General features: G+C 39.7%; 1 protein-coding gene across 1 annotated transcript in view; it reads right to left on the bottom strand.

Annotated features, from left to right (window-relative positions):
* Window positions 1-24584, bottom strand: part of GLIS1 (GLIS family zinc finger 1) — a 266617-nt gene that overhangs the window by 36729 nt on the left and 205304 nt on the right. The window contains exons 5-7 of the mRNA XM_074961708.1: window positions 13061-13222; window positions 8730-8840; window positions 4749-4881 (exon numbers count right to left, since the gene is read on the bottom strand). Coding sequence (XP_074817809.1) covers window positions 4749-4881; window positions 8730-8840; window positions 13061-13222 — 406 coding nt within the window. The remainder of the gene's footprint in view (window positions 1-4748; window positions 4882-8729; window positions 8841-13060; window positions 13223-24584) is intronic.

Here is a 24584-nt window from a genome sequence, read left to right as displayed (position 1 = left end):
TCCTGCTCCCTCTGAGGTCAATTTTTCGCTTAATGGAAGCAGACTCAGATCCACATTCTGCAAAATTTCATTGTCTCTCCTAGAAAATCTATATGTATGAAAAACTCTCTGTGACCATGGCAAATCTCCCAAAAGGCTGCAATTTCGTCTTTTCTCAATGTTTGTAAAATTTTTCTTCCAGGTTTTTTTTTTTTAAATGGAGAACTATCTCCTAGCTGCAGAAAGTTGCATGAAAGCCTTATAAATTACGGACACAGTTTGGGACTGTGCATCTCAGGCCTCTTAACACATTAGCTACTTCAGTTTATAAATACATGTCATCAATCAAAATTTTAAATGGTTTAACCTTTAGCCTTAACATCTGTTCCCAAACCAGTGCTTTGAGCATCTGTGATTAGTGCCTTTTCATGACGTGTGCCAAGTAAGAGCAAAAATCAATAATAAAAATGCAAGCCCAGATAGGACTTGAATGAAGATAGAAGCAGCATGTAAAGCTTCCCTTGCCGTAGACGATGCTCAGTCTCTGACCATAGTGCTCTTCCTCCAACAATTTCTGTGGCATATTTGAGGTTTAAATTAGGCAACAGTGAAGCAATCTAGCAATGGAAATAAAAAGGAACGAGGTCTGAGCAGCTGCGTACTGTGGATTCCTCTTCATGCCACAGAGCATTCTTTCCCCGTAATATCTGCCACTGGCCTAAGCACAAGCCTGCTTTGAAGTTGGACACAGGGGATGGGAACTTTTTAAACATTTCATTTCTGCATTGTTGGCTTTCATCTCTGACATACTTAAAATATGCTGCAGCTTTAACTTGGAAAAAAAAAAAAAGAGTCCACAGTAATTCAAGTAATCCCAGAGGCCCAAGGCTCTGCACATTAATATTGTGGTTTCTTTGAAAAAATACATGAGCATTTTCAAGTGGAATGAAAAGGACATTATATATTTGTCCATGTGGTATACTATATACCATGCTGAAGCCTGACTTGTCCTGAAATATTGCTGTTGCTTATTTGAAAGAGTGAACATATCATTACAAACTATAGGCGACTGTGTGAATATCCTTTCACTTTGATTCTGTAATGTTCAGCACTATATTATATATGCTCTAAAATGATGATGGATCATTTTTGCCACTGTAATAGTGGGGCAGGTAATATGAGGTAACTTCTGTTTCACTGTAAAACAGTCTCTCCACTTTGATTTATTTCCTCTGTCTCTTTCTCATAATGGAGTAATGTGACCTGGTGGAAGTATAGGAAGAGATTTACTAAAACTAGATCTTAAAAATACCCCAGTGACAGATTAGATACAGTCAGCCAAGAAATCATATTGGGGATGGATTGGTATTATTGAGAAACACAGGATATTCATGAACTAGAGCAATTTTACCTCTAATACTATAACTCAGAGCTGCATAAAGCCAGGTTTCCAAAAGAGCTGAGCTTTCATTTATACACCAAAAAACAGCACAGTCTGACAGTGTGAGAGGAGAGCCAGCAGCAGCCTTCTGGAGGATCAAACACCAGGGCTAACCTGAAATGTCTGTGTCAGGGAGAAAGGGATGAGGCTTTCACAGCTTGGAGAAATATGAGCATCCTATTCTCTGATCTTTCTTCTGTAACGTCAGAGGGTGGAGCAAGCTGGGCAAGGTTGTGGTGGGAGGAGTGTCTCAGGCTTTAGGCTCAGAAGCTAGGTATGGTCTCTGAACCTTTTATCTGTGAGCTCAATTTTCTCCCTGTTTTCTAATACATTTTATTTTACTGAGGACTTTTGGGATCTTAGACTGGTCATGGGACTATTCACTGCAGTCAATCCTGTGGAGACATAAATGATCCTTCAGTTTCTTCATAGAAGAGTTGAAGTGGCTGGGGAAATCCACACAGGGCTCTCAGCTAATGGCACCGACCAAGGAGCCAATCCTGGAGGTGCTGCTGGTGCCCTCATGAGTTTGAAGAGCCCAGGTGATAAAGTTAAAATGATTCCTCCACATTCCTATAGTTCCTACATCTTCCTGCCACACTGAATGAAGGAATGTAACAATACTGTAGAGCATTCTGTGTGTCGTCACAGAATCCTAACAACATCATGAGCATTAAGGGTCACTATCCTTTCCCATTGCATCTTATTCTCAAGGAGTTATAATTCCACTATTTTAATTTACAATAGGCTGAAAGTGGTTATAGAAGGTATCAACCAGGATACAATCGTTTTTTGAAGACCTGGACTGGTAAAAAGCTGAAGATCTTTTGTAGATTCAGATGCTTCTCTGAGTTGCTCTAACAAAGCGCACAAAGGACACTAGGACCCCTTGTGATGTGTGAGGGACTCAGCGCCAGGAATTCTTGTATTGTAACCCCAGTTCACCATGGACTCCATGTCTGTCTGTGAACAAAGGCATTTAGGGTCTAACTACATTAGAAAATTTGCACCAATATAACTAGATCAGTTTAAAATCGATCAACGACACCAGTGCAAACATCTTACATAGATGCAATTAAACTGGTTTAAATTTCACTTGAATCAGTTTAAGTCATGCTTAAAGTGACTTAAGTTAATGCTATATTAATCTAAATTGGTTTAAATATGTTTGTGTTAAGGGTTTGCACCTATGTAACTACACTGATTTTAACACCAGGGCAAGTTTTCTAATATAGACCAAGCCTTAGACTCACATTTTCAGAAGTGACCTCCTCTACTTTTGAGTGGCTCACTTTTAGGAACCCAACTTGAGAAACCCACGATGCCCCGCACTACATGGACTGGAAATTGGCCTCAGCTCTTATGCCCGGAGTCCATGGTCCCCCATCCCTCTGTGCACACCTACAAGGACCATGGACAGTCTATCCATAACTGGTATTTATGTGGATAGCTATTTAAGCAAATACAGAATGAAAACAGCAAATTAATGTTTATTACATCCTCTCTCCGGAGACTCTATCCAGACCATACAAGGTGATGGATGCAAAATGAGGCAATACATCTCTTCCATTTCTAATGTGCATCTGTGGTAAAAAAAGCAAACAAGATGCTAGGATGCATAAGGAACAAGATGGAAAATAATACGGAAAATATTATAATGCCATTATATAAATCAATGGACTGGCCTCATCTGGAATGCTCTGTGAAGTACTGGTCACCCCATTTCAAAAAGGATATATAGGGGATTCAGAGCCAGGTGACAAGAGTGATTAGGGGCCTGGAAAAACTCTTGTGAAGAAAGATCAAAAAGACTGGGACTGTTTACCTGAGAAAAGAGGCAAATACAAGGGGACCTGTTAACAGTATATAAAGTGAATGGTCTAGAGAAGGAAGATGCTTTTGTTCCCACGCTCTTGTAACAGGAAAAAAGGGGCATTTACTGAAATTGAATGTTGGCAAATTCAAAATTGATAAAAAGAAATATTTTCACAAAACATGTAGACTGTGGAACTCACTGCCACAGGATGTTGCTGAGGCCAAGAACTTAAGATTCAAAGCAAGACTGGACATTCATATGGACAAGAAGAACATCCAGAGTTATAATATAATAAAGTTAACAAAAAAGTGATATAAAACCTCATGTTTCAAGTTTAAGTCAATCTCTAATTATTAGGGATTATTATTATTTGTATTGAAGCAGGAGCCTCTGGACCAGGCCCCTATTGTGCTAGATGCTGTACAACACAGAACAAAGAGACTGTTCTGGTCCTGAGGAGCTTACAATCTAAGTAGGATGGGGGAAGATTATTCAACATTTGCCTATTGCAGGGTGTCTTGCACATTCCTCTGATGCATCTGGTGATGGCCATTTACAGGGACAGACTACTGGACTAGATGGACCATAGGTCTGATCCAATCTGGCAAATCCTATGCTACTAACTGCCACAGTATTTGATGGCAGTATCAAAAGAAGAATGGTATCAGTTCCATAGATAATGTATCATAGCAGTAGTCATTATCACCCTCATACTTAATAGTGACATAAGAATCCAATATGAGATCAGTGAAAATCAGAGGCCAGGGGCCCACTGTGATCAGCTGGGAAGGGGAATGTATAAGTGTCAGGGCTAAACTGTTTTCATCATTTAAAAACAAAGAGTAAGCACTAGATCAAGGTGATGAACTTCCACTTTAGGGGGCTAAATCCAAAATGTAGATTTCCCCAAAACTCCTGCTCAGACCAGCCCTATAGGTACCTAAGTTTCCATTGGTAAAATTTCCCCTGTTGGGCATGCACAAAGCCATACCCTCACCCCTCTGGCAGCTCACCCATGAAGAGGCAGCAGGGATATTTTTGTAATGGAAGCAACTCCTGCACTCCAGATAACACGTATATCTCCGCTGCCAAAAAAGAGATATATTTACTGTGGGATATCTGTTTGTGAGCAGAACAGTAAGTTTATCTGTGAATTTCTGTTTTTGTTAGGACTCCTTCTGTGCTTTAACATAGCTTGTGCATTGTGTACTGCTGAGACCAGCACAAATGTAAAGACATTGAGCATGATTTTCAAAGATGCTGAAGACCCAGAACTTCAGATAAAATTAAAGAGAGCGATGGTGCTTGGCATCTTTGAAAAATTTATCATTGGTAACCTGTGAAATAATGGTGAAATAATGCACTATACATTTTTCACCTAATTTATAACCTACATTCTGGTTTTTACAATCTTAAACATAATGGGCTGATTTTCCATAGTGGCCCAAGATCTTTAATAATCCTTACTTAAAATGACACATATAACACCATATTTATTGGAATTATTCTTACCTGCTATTAGGTCATGGTGACCTATAGATCTACCACACTTCCCATCCAAAATGTGTTGTGAAGATGTGTGGAGCTGCTGTATAGCTAAGCATTCACTTAGTACATCTTGTTCAATATCAGTACATGAATGTAGCTGCAAGAGGAGGATAAAACAAAGAGATCTTATTTCAAAGTACACCAAACTGTAGCTAATTGAATTCATATGTCTGTTTGGTTATAGCCTATGTATAGAAGGAAGGAACAGAATGTCATTCTCAGGAACTTAGTGTAATTGAGGATATACCCGGTATTAAGTATTTCTAATTAGAGGTCATTGGGTTTTCTTAAGCACACAAGTTAAGTGCTAATCTTACATCAACAGCATTTTGGTTCAGAAACATAAAGTACCCTATGTTTCTTCAATTTTATGGCATAATTTCACTACGTATTTCTAGCTCTCTGTAGTGTTTTGGGTTCTTTGGCAAAACGTTTGCATCATTTTTGTAACTGTGACACTTGGAAAGACTTTTGATAGGGAAAGAAAAGAGTTTGTGCTTATCAGATTAAAACTGGTGAAATAAGGCACTGTCAGTAATGTCAGGTTTCAGAGTAGCAGCCGTGTTAGTCTGTATTCGCAAAAAGAAAAGGAGGACTTGTGGCACCTTAGAGACTAACCAATTTATTTGAGCATAAGCTTTCGTGAGCTACAGCTCACTTCATCGGATAGTCTCTAAGGTGCCACAAGTACTCCTTTTCTTTTTGTCAGTAATGTGTAAGAGGTATCAGCAATATGTCAGCTGGTCTCCATGTAAATTAACGCTCTGGCAAAAGTGTCTGAAGCATGCTCTGAAAACCACAACGTCGATCATATTTAAAACAGCAGGAGAGGAGAATTAAGAAAGAAAAGCATTTCTAATTCTCCTTCAAACATGCTTATGTTGCCAAGTGTTTGTCATAATATAGTACTCAAATTACACAAACAGCCATCGTATTCTGTGGCCATTAATAGTTATTGTTTTGAAGTTTACAGTTTTGCATACTAATCTCCCCTGGGATTAGTTATTCTAAATGCAAGGCCCAGGCAAACCTATTTAGGGTTCTGTTATCCAGGCATTTGTTTTTTTTAAGATAAATATCTAGCATTTTGGATAACAATCTGCAGCTGAAGCCAATAAAACTTTAACTACTACTAAATTAACCACTAGCGTCCTAGATTTTGTTCTCCTAAAAAAAAAAAAAAATTGAGAAAGATCTAACAAACCTCCTCTAAGGTATGGACTACATATTCAGGGCTCCTCTGATGTAAATCTCTGCTCAGAGCATTTTTCAAAAAATCAAAGATTGTGCTTATTGGTTGGATGCCTCAGACATGTGGGCAGAGCAGCCTGTTAATTTTTCTTTCTTGGCTAAGTCACTTCTACTTAGAAATCAGCAAACACAGATAACAATGGACTTTGCTGAGTCATAAACTGCAAATGAAGCAGCAAGTAAAAACAGCCCTTTGCTCATTCTTCCTGTTTCAGATTGGAGATGGGAAGAGACTGGAGTCAGTTTTAGAAACACTGAACTATATTTTCAGTTGCACATTTCCCCCCTCCAATATGTTTAAGTGAAATATTTATTTTGCTTATTAGTTCTTTATGGATGATACCTGCCTTACTTCATTTTCCATAGAAGCCTGATCAAAATACATTATAAATCTGCTGCTATCTTTAGAAGTCTTCTTAATAAAAATTCTGAATGGCTCCAAGATCTGTATAAACATGGATCCCAATCCTATAAACACCTATCTATATACTTGGAGTCAAAGGGACTGCGCCCATACCTAGAGTTAAGGATGCACAGAAGTGTTTGCAGGGTGGGGCCCTATGGCCCAATCATGAAGTTCTGACTACTAGTGAAATCACCTCCTTCATGGGGAAAATCCAAAGAGGAGATTGGAAACTCCTGGGCTCTTACACCTTTTCATACTTCGAGTTTGGAGATAATAGGTCCCATGTGATCTGGCTGCCAGGGTAAATCAGCAAAAATAACTGCCTCCCTTTGCAGGGTCCTCACATCAGCGTGAGTCAGTAGAAGAGCTCTGTATCTCTATTCAGGGTCCCAGAACTTGCTGCGCTCTTACAGGCCACTATAAAAAATGGTGCGCATAAAGCACTCTAAAGGAGCTAGAGGCAAAACCACAGAATTCCAGGGGAAGAGGAAAGGCTACACATGAGAGTCATTCCACCCGGACACAATCTGTGATGAGAACCCCTCCAGCAGCCAGCTTCAGCAACTCCCACGGGAGAGACAGGTATGGAGCAAGAGGGTGTTTCCACACAATATAGTGCTGACAGGGCTATTTTGCACTGCAAATGCCCAAGAGGGTCATGGGGGATGATGCCACAGAAAGCCATCTTCCTCCTGGCTCCACTGCCTTCTTTCTTCATCACCTCTTACACCAGAACCCTTGGAACTGTAGATCTGAAACCCCATGTAGGGAGCTACTGGTGGTATCATGGGCTGCTGCTGCTATTTCATCTCCTGTCCCTACTGCCTTTACTTCTTGTTGTTACTGGTCTGTTCCCAGCCGCTCCACAAGAAGAGGGAGACCAGAGCATTTGGGTATCACTCCTTGTCAAGGAAAAACCCACGCTGAATTCAGAACTTCACTGGGAGTTCTACCAGATAAGGACACCCTATCACTGTGGCCTGTAACCTGCGAGTCATCCCTGACTCTGGCCTCTCCTACACATGTACACCTAGGCCATTTCCAAAGCTTTTGCCTCTTCCTCCTCCATGCCAAGACCAATTCTGGCCCTTTCTCTGTCCAAATCATGACCATTTGTCTAGTCCCTTATCATCTCCTGTCCTGACTACTGCAACCACTTTCTCTCTGGTCTTCTTGACACCCATCTTGCTTCTCCATGGTCCCTTCAAAATTCTGTTGTCAAAATAACCTCCATTGTGATACTGTCGCCTCTCTCTTTGAGTCCCTCCACTGGCTCCTGCACTCCACTCCATTAAGTACAAGCTTCTGGTCCTCACCTTTGAGGCTCTTCACTACTATCTGCTCCCTACCTGTATCCACTCTTGTGTCTTGTCACCTCTCTTCCACTCCATCATCCTTAAACCTCACCTTGCTGTGATGCCTACAAAATTCTGAACAATGACTAGGCTGCTGGTGTGCTGTGACTGCTGCTTATTATGCTAATCACAATTGCCTCATTGTTATCTTATAATCCCCCACATCCCCTCGTCTATTGTATCCACATGTTATCTCCTCTCATATACTTAGACTGTAAGCTATTTGGGGCAGCTGCCATCCTTTCATTAACTAGAGAACAATGCCTTACTTTAATAGCGCCCTGATCTTTGCCTGGAACCTTCAGGTGCTATCCCAATAACAACAAAAATAACAATGAATTCAGGATTGAACCCATAGAAACCCATGGGTTTTTTAATAAAATATTTGGCTGGATGGAATACTAGTAAATACATAATGAGCAGTGTGGGTTTGAAATGATCTATAAACGTGTTTAAAACAAAGGCCCTATGATCTATAGGGGGTGTTTTTTCTAACCTACTAAAATACCACATCTTTCCTGACATTTATAAATTATTCAGGTGTGGGATTCATCCATATTTTAAATGAGTTGCTAAACTAAGCGACCCATTTGATTTGGGTGTGAATGAGAGCAGAATTTGGAGTCATAGGTCAGAAGGATGAACAGGAGGTAATTTGAAAGAAGGGCCTGATTTAACAGTGCAGAGCAAACGGCTCTGCAAGGGGGGGAAAAACAGCATTGAAAATCACTGCAACAAGAAAATGGTAGTCTGACTGGCACCAGTGAAAAACCATCAGGAAACTGAACTGAAGTTCAATTTTCACCTAGCAACAACACAGTGAAATCCTGATTTGAAAAAACATAAATCACAGACCAATTAAATACAAACATACTGATGAAATTTCAGTAAGTGTTCATTTGAGCATGCCACAGTTTTGATCAATGGCCTTACCTTCTTACGCACCTGTTGTTCTTTGGCAGAATGAGCTTTCACATGCTTGCGCAGGGAACTTGGATCCGTGTAGCGTTTGGAGCACCCGGGAATTTGACAGGCATATGGTTTCTGAAAATGCATGGAAAAGAGAAAGAAAGGGAAGAATTTCAGCTTTTATAGGCACCTACCTTTATGATATGAAGCCTGAGTTCAACAATTAGAATACAAAATAGCTAGAGACTATAATTTATGTGAAAACTTATTGTAAAACCCCAAGCTGTTTGCTCAGCTTGCAACCTCTAGTTTTACAAATACTTCTGTGTATAACAAGTCTGGCTGCGGGCCAGCTGTGGTGCACACAGAACAGCAATGACAGCTCATATTCTGAAGTCAGTCCAAATCCTGAGAGCACTTAACACATCTGTACTCTTACACTTTTGGGGATTGATTACTGGACAGAATTAAATCATAATGAGAAATAAATAGGTGGGTTTTGAGAACATTATAGTATTTCCACTTTTTGCAAGTACAAAAATAGTACCTTTTTGCTGCTTTGGAGAGGTATTTACTTTGTATGCAATCCACTCAGTATGTAACACAGTATTGCAAAGATCTTTAAGTATAATAACAAAAAAAAGAAAACACTTGGTTCCTGATTTTGACTTCCTACTGGTTTTACACAGACAGTGTCACATATGTTGCAAAGCAAAAGCTGAAGGCATTAACACCGGAGTGCTTTCATACATTATTCCCATTCCTGTTTTAAATAACACAAATGCTTTATTTACACAATTTATACTCATACAAACAACACTACACACAAACATTACAGCAAATCAACAAATACAGAAAAACCCAGCATTGTTGACCTTGCCAGGGAAAGCCCTTTCCAACTGTGAATAGTATCTGCCAGAGGTTACCTCTCCTAGATGGCAGAACATGAAGATCTTCCAGTGGCAAGAACAGCCTAGTCTAGCTGACGAGTTCCAATGCATTCCTTTCACGTGGTAGAAAGATACTTCTCCTACCTGTAGGAAGAACACTTCTCTCTATCTGGAGCGTATCAAAGCTCCTTCCTATTAGAACAGAACAGCTGCAGGGCCCTCATGGTAAGCTTCCAGCTAATGCAAGCCTGACCAAATGCTTTATTTGGCTGTGCCACCTCTGGGCCCTGACAACAAAAGGCAACCTTTAAACTGTTAGGGAAATCCTAAATGAATTTGTTATTCCCAAGGTACTTGGTCACAATCAGGTGGTAACAAATGATCGCCTCATGCCAAGCCTCACAAAGCCTCTAACCAGAGGCTAATTTTGCTTTTTTTTTTCCTGTGGCTTTTTGGAGCTTGCTTGCCTGCTCACCCATCATGCCAATGTACTATGCCAGAGGGGCCTCAGTACATGTGCCAGTAAGTTCTTTTAGGACCCTCCCAGGAAGTTTGGTAGGCCTCTCACCTTTATGATTTGATCACCTTCAAGGGCTGACATCAGAGTCACACATTTGAACCTCTTCTCTTTTCATAGAAAGCATTCCGACATCGTCACTTTCACCTGCAGTGCAAAGTGCACACAAGCCCAATTGCACCACTAAAGTCTTATGTAAAGGCAGCAAGGGAGGAGTGGGATTGGGGCTCCCAGCAGAATGGCAATATAGGGGTGCCATTTGCACCGTTGGTTTGCACAGAAGGGGTCACGCGCAGAGGAAAGTGATGGAGTCGTGATTCTGCAGCCTGTAGTCTGGAGCTGCATTCCCATGCTATGGTTCTGCTTAGATAAAACCCTACACTTCATTTGGATAAAGCCCAGTAGCTATGGCTTGGTACAGATAAAATGAATTTCAGCAGCACTGGAAGAGTGATGACACCCCTTCCTAATTGCAGCACAGATAACTTCCCTAATTCTGCTTTCACCGTGGGAAATGTGACCTAGTAATTTCAGTTATTTAATCAAACCAACCCAAACTAACAGGTCACTGTAATTATTTACATATTCTCCTTTCTGAGAAGATAAATGATGGATTGACCTACATGCAGAGTTTTAAATCAATACCAAATGCACTCCATATGAAATAAGCATCCATGTAAATCCTTTTTCTTTCTAGGTGCCTCCAGAGGATAAATAACTCTGTTCCTTATACCAGGAGGAAATTTCCAAAGGAATAATAGGATCATTCACCAACTCAAAGCCTTAAAGGCTAACACAATATCTACTCAGAAACTTACATAGGAAAGTTGATTTATTGAGAGTCTTTAGAATACACAGAGAACAGACATGTGAGGAAGGACTATGGAAACCTTTAACAAATTCCTTAATAGAAGAACCAGCAGAATATTTTTCTAGCCATAGTACCACGATTAGCGATGGGGAAACTAGATCAGAAAAATGCCCATCTTTAATAGCCTAATCTTTTTTGCTTGGACATTCACACAGTCCTTCGATATGTAGTCAGTTTTTAAAGGGGTCCCTGGGTCCTTTGGGCTCCAGTTTTTACAGTAAAAGAATACATGCATCATTAATTGTTTACGCTGACATTCTGAAACAGACAACACACTAAATAAAAACCACAGGTCTTAAATGAAGCAGGCAAATGAACGTTAGTTTCATCAGAATATGAATATAGTGAGAATTTCAAAGAACCTGTAGCAGGGAAATGTGAACAACAGTTCCAGACACTTTGGAAAGTTAGTCAAAAATGATTACTGTACCTTTGTGCTGATGTATGAGCATTTCAGAGGTTAAAGAAACAGAGAGAAAAGGAGAAGAAAAGAGAGAGCTAAGTTTAGAGATTTCTTTGCAATATCACATAGATAAACAGCCACAAGAACTGTGGGTTATTTTGTTCAGTGTACTATATAATTGTACAAAAGCTCTACTGAATGATATTCTATTTGTGAGTCAAGCTTATATATATGTTTTTATATTAACTTCAAGCAGTTAAACTTCAAAAATGTGTATCCCATACAGTATATTCAGTTTCAAAAGACACATTTTAGAACTAATTACAAATTCAAATATTTCAGGTTGACTTTCAAATAAATAAAACATTGTTATTGTAAGTGTGCTTGGGTTTGGAAAATGTGACTGACTCGCTTCTCTTGCTTGTTTGTTTTTGCAAGGCATAATGTACATTACGCATTCCTTAATGCTGCACTGTCTGAAATGTGTAGCTGCTTAAAGAGTAAATATCAATTAAACTCAAAAGTTCTGCCCTATAAACACTCGGCCAAATGTTAAATCATACATTCATCTCTTTGAAAAAGACAAAGGAAAGACTCTTGCTGTTATTCTTCACAAGCTCTAGGCTGGGGACTTAATTGGCCTATGATGTCTGTTTGCTTCCTTTGCCGTAAAATTGGCGAGTTAATTGTATCAGGATTTAGGGCAGCTTCAGCACAAATTAAAATTTTTAGAATGGCTACTTAAAAAAAAACCCTGATGAACGGATCATATGTCAGAAACCCCAAACATCCTCGACTGGGGCCAGCTAACATGGCCTTTTTATTATGGATCAAGGAGAAAGGCACATTGTGTGTCTTCTTCCACAGGTTCACCCACTGCAGATACACTTCGGTAAAACTCCTCTTCTGAGAATCACACTGAAGATATTCTGCCCTCCTTGCATGCTCTCCAAGGGCCTGATCCAAAGCCCATCACAGAAGTCAACAGAAAGACTCCCACGAACATAAGTAGGGTTTGGAGCAGGTCCCATGTGCTGTGCATGCATTAAGAGCAGAACATTAGAGTCGAGGTCTACCATGTCTATATGCGAGAAGAACTTGGTACTTATGGTTCATTTTCAGTGCAGTTAGTTAATCATTAGCATTATTAACACATCACACATGGTTGAGGTATTCTTGCCTTTTGGGGTGGGGGTTTTTTTTTTTTTACAAAATCGTGTCCATTAATTTATTTTCTCTTAAGGTGTTTGCCATGTTTCTGTGGTCATTTAGATCAGACTTAGTCAAAATAAGCAAGAAAACTATTGAATTTCTTACAGCGACAATTTTTCAAGCCTTGATTCTGCCCCCTTTACTCACACAGAGGAGTATCTTACTCTACAAGCAGTTCCTCAAGGTGAGCAACAGCTTACTCCAGGAGTATTCTCACAGTAAGGTATTCCTCGGTTTGAGTAAGGGTAATAGAATTTTGCCCTCAATGGTTAAATGAGCAAATCCTCCGTTATTTAAATCAATACATGCAGCTAAAAATCAAAGCACCTCTTCCTTCACTTATTATTATTTAGACATTTTAATGAAATGGAAGCTGCCATATGCCAGTTTCAATGCAGATCCTGTACAAAGCCTGTTTAAACTCTCTGTGCAAGCCATAATATGAAATAAGGTAATGCTTACAGTATCCAGGTGTGTGCGCTGGTGCTTTGCCCGATCACTGGAGTTACTGAAAGCTTTCTGGCAGCCAGGGTGCTGACATAGGTAAGGTTTCTCTCCAGTATGACTCCGCAGGTGAATCTTAAGGTTTTCAAGCCTAGAGAATGCCTTGTTGCACCCTTCAAACTGCAATAAAGCCACAAAACATCTCTGTAAAGCATTATTAAATAAACCATGGGCAGCCACAATGAGTACAGTTAAAACCCAAGCTAGACATGTAATAAATCAACCAAAACTCAGACATCTGCTGAAATTTATGGGTGAAACACATCATTTTGTGCTGTTAATTTCATCTATCATGAATGGCACGGTGTGTGGATAGATAATACTATATTATTATAAATATCTCACACTTTCAGTGTGCAGTGCTGAACCTTAAAAATATGGTCTTGGTAAGGAAGTTTAAAGAAAGAACAAGCGTTCAGCTTCTGAAGTGTTCTCTTAAACAGTGTTTTTAACATTAGTCTGGGGGGAATTCTGCACCACTGCACAATGCAGAATTTTGCAGAAATTAACATTGTGCACGCAGAATTTCTTTTCCTCCACAGAAATGGGCTGCAGTGCTGCTGGTCACCACTAGAGGCCACTGGACTCTGCAGAGCCCAGCTTGCACATAGAAGACACTGCTGGTGGGAGGGAGAGGGAGCTAGAGGGTTTCTGGCAGCTGCAGTTCCCAGCACGCCCCGAGGGAAGGAGAGGGCGGCACACAGGAAACTCCGTGAAAGCCTGGGACCCAGCATCAGGCTGTTTCTCCCTCTGGATCCCTGGGCTCTGGGGAGGGGAGAGGGGCGGGTATCTGGGCTGGGGGGGGCCCTGTAGCTGGGCTCTGGGAGGGAGGGGGTGCAGGTATCTGGGCTGGGGGGGCGCTGCGGCTGCACTCTGAGGGGGATGGGGTGCAGGTGTATTGGCTGAGGGGGTCCCGAAGGTGGGCTCTTGGTGGGATGGGTTGTGGGTGTCTGCCCTTCCCCCCACCCCGGCTAGGCTCTAGAAGGATAGGGGGCAGAGAAACAGGAACTGCGTTGTCATAGGCATTTCTTTAACTTTCTACTCCTGGGGGAATTTTTGTGTGTGTCGTGTATTGTTACAGACATACTTGCTGACAGGTATTTTGAAATAAATTACCAAAGTAATTAAAAGTGGCATGATTGCATAGCATTATTTTGACAAGTAAAATTTGCAGAATTTCAAAACATTGTGTGCAGAATTTTTAATTTTTTGGCATAAAAAGGAGTACTTGTGGCACCTTAGAGACTAACCAATTTATTTGAGCATGAAATTTTTTGGCATGGCATTTTTAATTTTTTGGGACAGAATGCCCCCAGGAGTATAAAATGAATTGGCACAAGAAACTTTGTGGGGTATAACAATCCGCTGCCACACACGGAACGGAGAGAATCTGTGTGGCACAGAAGAACCTGTCTTCAGAGAACTGAAATCCTGCACAGTGCATAGTATAAAACAGACTACAGAAGATGATTTGATCCACCTCCTGATCCATTCAAATGAACTCTCCTGTTGCTAACTCTAGCCTGCCTGCACCTGGCACCCCACCTGCTTGCTCTATTCTCCACATTGATATAGCTGAGCAATACTGGCTTTTACTGTTCTGGTTTCACTAAGAAAGCTTAAAGTGGTAGTTTATAGTGCTGCGTAGCATCTATTACAAATCCTATAGGTCAAGAGCCAATACAGATGTGGACAAGCAGTATTAAGAGCTATAGCTAGCAACTGCAGATGTAAAAGTACTAGTGTTCATGAGGATATGTCAGTCTTACAAAATTATCATAAAAACTCACCAGCTCAGACACTCTCCACACTGGATAGTGGGTGAGTAGAATTTCGCAAGTGCGTGTGTGAATTAGTATCTGCGTATATACAGAGAAACAGATACTGATTCAGATTCTATAGACACATGCATAATAAGAATTATCATTATTACACTCAGAGTTCTACTATTATAAAAATGTAAGATCTGAAAGAGAAAAAGAATTTGATTGTACAAATAATATGGGTGAGTTTAACTGATTTTGCACAGTACAAAGTGTTTTTTAGTAGTTGCTGGGTGCCTTCAACTCCCATGGACAAAGTAGAGGGCCTGATCCAAAGCTGACAGAAGTAAATTGAAAGGGTTGTTAGATCTTTGAAGGAACATACCACCTAACTGCAAGTGACATTACCAAAATATGAGACCTTTTCCTGTTTAGCTTTGTTTCTATTACACTACAGGATTCCAAGGTCCATTTCTAAAATTTATGTTATTAACATGAACTGGTATATTTGTGATCCTATATATAATTTCTCTTCCCTTGAAATATCAACCCCTCTATTGGACTGAAACACAGACGGTTTGGTGTGAAAGAAATACGGAGTCTAGTTAAAGATTAAACATAAGCATCATAGCTTCTGTTCTGGTACTGTTTCACTGCACTACAAAACTAAGTGGTTAGAATGGTTTCTTTTATCAGTTTCCAGTATGGATGCTAATCTGTAGTTTGAAGTATGCAATGATAGAATTTGTTGGTATCTGATACATAACAGGAAGGGGTGAATTAACCGGGTGGTCTTATCGAATTTCCTAACTGGTCATCAGCTTGCTTCTTACACACACACATATACACACACACACACTTGGTATTACTGAATAAAACATGCTGAACCTAATATGCATCTTTTTGTCACAATGCAAAAAATTAGAGAGACAGACTCAGATGCTCTCCCAACACATGTGGTTAGAATCAATCAAATGTACCCTGGTACCTTGTATTTTTTGCAGCATTACCCATTGCTCTCTTAGAAGTATATAATCACACTTTTGAAATACTTTTCTCTGTTTCGCTTTGCTTCAAGACTGCAGCTGTTTTTTAAAAGCCTGTTACATTTCATATTTCCAGATGTTTTGCCTAGTCCCTATTTTACACAACAAAAAACAGAAGGAAACTCCCCTCCTTGTAGTAAATAAAACTGGATGCCAAATACCTGATTTGGCATGGCAAATTCTATGGGCCAGAATCTCAGATGGTGTAAAGTGGTATAAACTCCATAAACTTCAAAGGAGCCACACAGATTTACCCCAGCTGAGGATCTGGTTCATGTTCCTGTAATGTAAGTGATATTTCCAAGAAGTAAAATGAGACTACCAAGGATACATTAGACCCGCTTGTTGCATTTTGCAAAAATTTAAGCTCATCCAAGATTGTATTAATTGGAGCTGTACTTTCTCCTCAAATACTGCATGTCGTACATTTATTGTATGCCTTTCCAGCTAGTAACTACTTTAACACTAGTAGAAGCCTGCTCTTGTGAAATGCTAATGGAAGTTAAAGATACTTACACCTTACAGGATCAGGCCTTACAAATACATCCGCGCATGTAATTTCAGATCATCACATGTGCTAATAAGATCGAATTGTCAGAACCTTAAAATCCTGACATAAATAAATCATTATGCACTGCTCTTTTGTTTACCAGGGTTGGCTGAAAATTGTCTCTTGAATTTTTTTTTCAAAGAAAATTGAGTTTTCAACAAATGGCAATTTTTTGCAAAGAGCATCTGCTTTCTGTGGAAAATTTGGACTTTTCATTGAAAAACTGAACATCCCCAAACTGAAAACTTTTGTTCAAAAAATAACAATGTTGATGCGGTGCCCCATTCCTCTATTCTCTTCTGTGGGCCAGGTTTTTACATCATACCACTCCCATGATGCACTGCAGACAGGGAATTCCATGTTACACTGCAGTGGCTCAGCAAGAGGAGTGGCTATGCTGCATCATGGGATATATAGTCTGGAAGCCTGGCCCACAAAGGAGGATGAGTGCATGAGGCACCAGAATTGACATTCGTACGAAGCACCATGGCAGCAGTTCTGAATGGAAATGTTTTCAGGCCAACTTTTTCAGCCAACATTTTTCAGTTCTTGGCTGAAATTTTTCAATTTTTCATTCTTTTGCCAAAAAGTTAAAATTTGCTGTGGGGAATTTTTTTTTCAACCATCTCTACTGTTTTCCTAGGGATAGGTGTTGTGTATTGCACTCGGGTGAGTTCCACTCCCTGCCCAGCTTACTCTCCATTGCAGTTTTACTGCATTGCTCATTTTCCATCATCCTTGCATACAGGGCCAGTTCTATGGGGGCAAGTGAGCATGGTAGTTGCCCTAGGTGCAAGCTTCCAAAGAGCAGCAAACTGCTCGCCATTCTCCCCCCGACTCCCCTGCCTTGCTCTGACTGGGAGGCTGGGAGGTTTGGGGTTTTTTTGTTTTTTGTTTTGACTCAGCTGCAGGAGTGTGGGTGGGGGTAAGGGTGTGGAACACATTTTCCATCTGGCTAGGGGTGCTCCTGCTTGCAGTGAGAGGACGTTGCCCCTCAACCATTTGGGATCTCAAATAGTTTATTTGAGAAACAAAGTCCGTTAGCCTTGAACTCAGCTGCATGGAGGAGTTTTTAAAAGTGAGGTGTATTTTAAAATGATCATTTACAGAAACTAAGTTTCTGGTGTGACGCTAGTTTACTAGAGACTTGCATGAAAGACATCAAAGACAGGAGAGAGGGTGAATTCCTCACTCTACTGAAGTCTATGGAAGGGTTGTCATTATCTTCAGGTGGATCAAGATTTCACCAAGAGAGTTTACATTAGTTATCCAAGTGCAACCGACCAAACTCCAGCACATTCTTTGTTTCTCTCACACATACACATGGATTGTGTTGCAGGCTTCCAATGAGTGACTGACTAACGAACAGAAAGGCAAGGCCTGATCCTAATTAAAGTCAATAGCAAAGCTCCCACTGACTTCAGTGGAAGCAGGGATGGGTTGATAATCATTGCTGCTGGGGTGTGAAATAAATCCCAGATTTCCCTTATTCATTGTCAGAATGGGTCTGAAAGTGATTCCCAACTACAAAATGATCACAACTCGTACTAGAAACTAGCCAGATATGCAGATGTTCCAGCACCTGCTTGGCTAAGTAATTTAAATACTACTGTGTCACATATGAAATGATTACATAAAATATTGCTTTGAACTGCTGACCCAGCAGCTGCTTTCACCATCCCCAGGGAGCTGGAGCACTTACTTGTGTTCTAGAAAGTACTGTAAACTGGAGGCAAAAAGAAAGAAAACAGTGGCTCAAGCTCAGGTAATTGGCTGGCTCAGGGGATTGGAAATGGGATATGGGGCTTTTCACCTCTAGGTCATCCCCTAGAGTCCAGCTCAATGTAGCTGAGATCAGCAGTGACCTGAAGTCATTACAATCTGATGGTGGTCTCAGTCTAGTGCCTAGGAACAAAATTCTACATGAGTGGGCACCGCTCATGGATCAGTATGAGTTGGTACAGGTGGTGAAAGGATTGCTCTAGCATCATTGTCCTGGCATATTAATTGGAGTATGTGATAAGGAAGACACCCTTCTTTCTATTACTGTTGGAACTTGGTAAAGCACAGTCTTCATTTGTGATGTTTGATTCCACAGTTCTGTAGAATAAAGGAAAACATTGGATTTCAGGATCAATGAATGAACTGGACAGGAGGAGCAGACTAATTATACAGCAGAGAGAAAGCTTCTATTTACACACAAATATCTCGGTAATCAGCAATGACAGGAAAGCAAATAGAGAAAAAAAGTACATGACAGTTTAATGAAGCCTGGGTAAAATATTAGGGGGAAAATTCAGGGCTGGCAGAAACCAGTGACTCGATTGAAACCAAATGGATTTGTGCCTACTGATGCCAGCTCTGAATCTAGCCCTACATTTTTTCCAAAATCAGCCAAGGGTAACAGTGGCCTCCCAGTTCCTTAAAATGACAGCTCTAGCTATTCACAGAGAAAGGGATATGCCATCAGACACAGACTGATGACAGCTGATCCTTTAAATACAGTGGACAAAGTGATCTGCATTCCCAGAATGGCTTTTACTTTGTGGACGATATTTTGTTCTTGGATGTACAGGCAGCGCTGCATATGACAAATTAACACAAACACATACACAAGCCCAGGGCCTGCTGCAAGGGTTTTTCTGTTCTAGGCAAACTGTAAAGCTTCTGCCTCTCCCAGTCACTCATACATTAAATGGTCTCTTAAGCTTTTGCTACCCTTAATACTGTGCTGCCCTACGCAGTTGCTTATTGTGTCTATATGGCAGACCTGGCCCTACACAGACTCTCAGACTGAGATCAGAAGTTATATATCAACACTGCCAACTTTCTCCCCACCAGTAATCATGAATGCTCCTCAAAACTAGCTGGAAACAAGTGACCTATGACTTCAGAAATTCTATTTGGTCAGGGATCCTCTCGGAACATTTGATGTTGTTTGGAGAGGTGGGAGGAGCCTTGACAGATTCCATTCAGCCATGGCAAAATAAATAAAATAAATTAAAATAAATAAATAAAAGGAAAAAAAGCTACAAATACTGCAAAACTTCAGAAAACAGCTTCAGAAATAAGCAACCTGAGACTTGCAAATTTTTCGAAGCTACAAGTCAACAAATATGTTGAAATTCATTGAAAAATAAAGCAATAGTGGCAAATCTGGCATTCCCAAAACACCCTCCTTAAAGGCAACATTTTGAAAATGCAGCTCATGTCTACAAACCCTGCACTGCAGTCCCCAGGACTGTACCCCTCCATTCTCCCCTCAGACCAGGTCTGCACAGGAACATTCAGGAAAGTTACGGCAAATCAACTACAAGTATGTAGTCAAAGCACATAAGTTAAAGCATGTTAAGCCTCCATATGTATAAACTAAAGCCACTTTACTCTTGAATGAAATAGAGAGCATCAATCAGTGTAGGATCTTGACCTACAATGTGATTTCTAGGGCATTGTTAATTAGTTCCAATATCTATGGTCAAATGCAAAGTACAAAATATTCTGAATAATGCAAACTAGTTAAGGGTCCCATTCTGCATCTACTGATGTTGGTGGCAAAACTTCCACTGGCCAATGTCCCAGTCCAGCAAAACCCTTAAGCACCTGCATAACTTGAAACGTATGAGAAGTCCCATTGACTTCTGTGGGACTATCCACATACTGTACTTGTAGTTACATAGAAACATACTTTGATGAATCCAGGCCCTAGGAGGAGTAGGAGCACACCCTACGTGGTCTAAGCTACTGTAGCAGCACAAACACCCAAACAGATATGGATTCATTTCTCTCTTAGTTTGACCAAAAACCTCTATTTTTGGTTCCCACTGACACATACTTATTAGAAACAGTATCATCAGCAGCGAGACTTCCACTTCACTGCCCCTATCTGTGTCCCATTAGTTTTATCTACTGATATTGCACTATCTTAAATTTAGCAAGGATATTTATTTACTTGTACCTTTCCTGCCACCAGGCAACACCTTAGCCCGAATCCTCTGACCATACAGTGTACCCTCTACTGGAGAAAACTGGGCACCCTTGCCTCACTCCAAATATCTGCCAATAAGAGCAATCAGTCATGCTTGATAGATTCTAAGATCCAACTACAAGGAATTAATGTATAGTTCCCAAAGAACATTGGGATCATCTGAACTACTTGATCAACTGAGCAGGCTGCTTATTGTATCTCCCAGACATCTGGTATCAATCTGTCAGTACTTAATCCTACTACCTTATGCTTTTTTTTTTTTTTATTGAGATCTGATGCTGGGGATAATTGTAACAAATGCTCCACAATCCTTTGTTTCAGTAAAAGCCACCTAAGCCTTTAAACAGGCTTATAAATAAAAATAATAATTATACTTCTGGAACCTACTTTTGGTTTAGATCATTAATGCATGCTTTAGAAACCAGAATCCTATATAAATACAAACATGAATAGAAAATGATGCCATTGAGGTACAAGGAATAAAATGGTGCAATTAATTGGTTTTTAATACTGTACATGAATGTGAAACTTTCCCCAGAAGCAAATAAGTTGTACTATTTTTAGGTCATCAGATTTGTTCATCAACTGTCATTTCCCCCAACACAAACACTAAATAGTCTATTTAATGCTACAACTCACACAACAGTGCAATTGCTGGAATGTAATCAATTTAAAATGGGTATTTATGAAAATACCAAATTATGTGATAGTGCTCTAAGCATATCACAATTTTCCTTACAAAAATAATTTAATATAATAACAGTAATTGATTAAAATGTTTTTCTTTGCTTCCATATTACATCTTAAATGCACCTGAAAATGTCCCCATGCAGAATAACAGTGCATTCCCAGTAGGGTTTATATTATCAAATTTTTGCCATTTCCATAAGCATATTTAATCACAGCCATGTCTAGAATGTCTGTCAGTGGTATAGATCAGAAGAAACAAACTATAAACTAAATAGCTCAAACCATGAGGTGGAGCAATAACTGACATTTTAATCGGAAATGAGTTATGACTGAAAAAGAGAAGCCTTCACAGTTGTAGTGCTAAATAGGTCCAGTGTGCCATTAGAAAAAGCTCATTAATATACACCTCTGCTCTCCGCTGCAAGATCAGTTAAACAAGCTGCCTTTTATTTATAGACCTAAAAGGGAAAGAGCAGGTCATATTGGCTGCTGACATCTCAGACAGCCTACGGGTGGAAAACCCAAAACATTTCATTCCAAAGCATTTAATAGTATCAATAGGAAATCTTATGTCTGGTCAAAATATCTAAGGTCCTTCTCAATATCATGAAATGTTCTTTCTTCCCAATTGATTACCAAATATCAAAACATTATGAATATTTATTGAAATATGTTATGGGAAAAAAATCCTTTAAATATGTGTATTCCATCCAGACGGAGGAAAAACATTTATGTGAGTCTTTAAAAGCATGAAAGTTTTAAATAACTTTGAGCTTAATGTCATATATAAGGCCCAATCCTGCAAACACTTATGCACGTGAGTAACTTTATGCATGTGAGTTGTCCTATTGAAGTCAGTGGGGTTTCTCATGTGCCTGTTTGCAGATTTAGGGCCAAGTCTGTAAAAGTATTCCAGATAGTCTCCTTTTAAAATGGTTTTTGCTAACTCGTGATGAGAATAACTTTAAATTCTCTACAGTAGCTACAGTGTAAGAACCTAATCCTGAAAATACACAAATGACTTTACTCATGCAAGGAATCAAATTATCAATCTCAACAGAGCGACTCACATGCATCAAGTGTCTGCAGAATTGGGCCCTCAACTTCCCCTAAGAAGCTCATTTCAGACAACTAGTTTATGATTTTAAATTGGCAGGGTTTTTTTTTCTTTACAGCAGCACGATGGTGGAAGATATTTGTTACAAATGAAGGGGCTGCCAATTTTTATTTTTTTTCTGGGAAGCTTTGAACAATTTACACTTGCAAAATGAACCCTCTACATGATATTTCATTTGTGCCTTGAGAAGCCTTACTTGTTCTCATTTTATAATGTGTAAAAAGTTTGTAAAAACAGCATTGGGGTTCTTGCCAACTGTTATTGTACCATTGTTTGTGCCCACGAGAAGAAAATGTGAAAGGGTCCAGCAAGGGAAGATTGAAATTCCCTTGTAACTAATACTGAGGCAGCCTTAAATTAAAACAAACTATAAAAATAAAATGGTGGGTAGATGCAATATGATCTTTAATTTTGTCTAGTTTTAGAGTAACTGCAGCTATTCATTTGCTTTGTGTATTTTGCTCTGCTTTACATGGTTAGGCAGTTTAGATATGTTACATTTAATGTTGGATGGGTCTCATTTTGAAAAAACATAATACACTGTAGGTCCTGGAAACGTGTTTAGTGAACATATTTCATTTAGTTAAATAAGGATTTGTTTTCTGCCCCTTGTATCTCATCTGTGTAAATTTTACAAGCTCCAGCCACGCATTCCTAGAAGCCCCAGTGACATTGCTGAGAGTTCTGGGTGCAGAAAGAATGTAGAACTAGCCCAGCAGAGACATTTAAAGTCATGGAGTTGCTCACAGTATAAGGTCCTGACCCTGCAAACACTTACGTACATGAGTTACTTTACTAACATGAGTAGATCCCATTGACTTCAAAGTTCAGCAGCTCATCTACTAAGAACCACACATCACTCCACAGCTCCATTCTCTGCTCATTGTCCCCACTGACTGCAAAATCTAATTTGAGGTCACTGTCCTGATGTTCATATCCCTGCATGGGACTAACCCTAACTTCCTAGAGGGCTGTGTCTTCTCCTTGGGCAACTATGACCTCCCTGACAACTATATTGCATTGGAACTATGACAATGACAATCAAGAGACTAAGACTCTTCAGCACAAAAGATAAAACTTCCACAGAAGCCAGATCAAGACTGTGGAACTCACTCCCAAGGTAAGTATGATCACAGACCACGCCACTTTCAGAAGCAAATGGAAACCTTACTTCTTCAGCTTACCCTTCCTGACACTACAATGAGAGGTACTTAATCAGTACCCTAGATATGCAGATAGATTCTGCTCTTGCTGTGGTTAATGGGAGAAGGAGCGGGCTGAAAACTCTTCTGGGCTTCATGAAACTTTTGTTCCAACCAATTTATAAAGTATCACAACATAACCAATTTATAAAATATCTAAATTTAGGCACTGAAATATATATGCACAACAACTGATCAGCACATCTGTAGTCCATGTAGACACAAATCCAGCTGTTGTACAAACTTCTAAACGAGTTTTAAAAGGATAACCAATGTCAACGAGTTTTAAAAGGATAACCAATGTCAAGTTGAAGATGACTCTTGGTCACATACTTCTTTTTTAAAGGAATTTTTTTATCATGGACATATGTGCCTTATTAGATAATCATATAATCTTATTATTGTGATTCTCGTCCTTCTTCTTACCATTTTTGTTGGTTTATGACCCTCACTTGTGTCATGTTGATTTAGGACTACAAGCTCTTCAGGACAGCCTTACATCTTTACCTGTTTTTGTGCAGTATTAAGCACATTTTTGAGTTCTCAAAAATGTAATGATAATTAACATAAAACGTATCATTTTAAAAATTGTATTTACTGAACTTTAAATTTTCCCCTGTCAGGAAAAGGAAAGAGAAACTTGTTCTGCCAAAGGAATGCACATTGAACTATTTATAGGCTTAATTCCTCCTGTACTACTAGATCACCGGGAACTGAATGTTTAATTATCCCAGGGTCTTTTTTCATCTTGTTTATCATACATTTTCCAGCAAAATACAAATTGTCTCAAAAAATACTGAAGCAAGCTTCTGATTTTCATAGCAGATGTAGCTTCCATTGATGCAGCTACCGTTATTTGGGGAGGTGGAGTTTGGATGGAAAAATCCCTTCTGTTAGTGTAAGCTATCTCTGCTATCTCTGAAATCCTTGTAGGTGACTCTTCCTAGTATATGCTACGGGATAAACATTTGTTGAAAAGAGGTGCCATGGTGTAATACTTGCTGAAATGTATGAAGAGGATATAAACATCTTGAAGATGACTTATGGTCAATTGCATGACCGCCACCCATTTTGCCAAAAGATTTTGTTTGCAACTAAAGAATTTTCTGAAACTTCATTACAGTTGATT

Source organism: Natator depressus, chromosome 8 (genome assembly GCF_965152275.1).
Source record: "Natator depressus isolate rNatDep1 chromosome 8, rNatDep2.hap1, whole genome shotgun sequence".
In the NCBI taxonomy this organism is placed as follows: domain Eukaryota; kingdom Metazoa; phylum Chordata; order Testudines; family Cheloniidae; genus Natator; species Natator depressus.
This window is presented reverse-complemented; position numbering and strand designations above follow the sequence as displayed.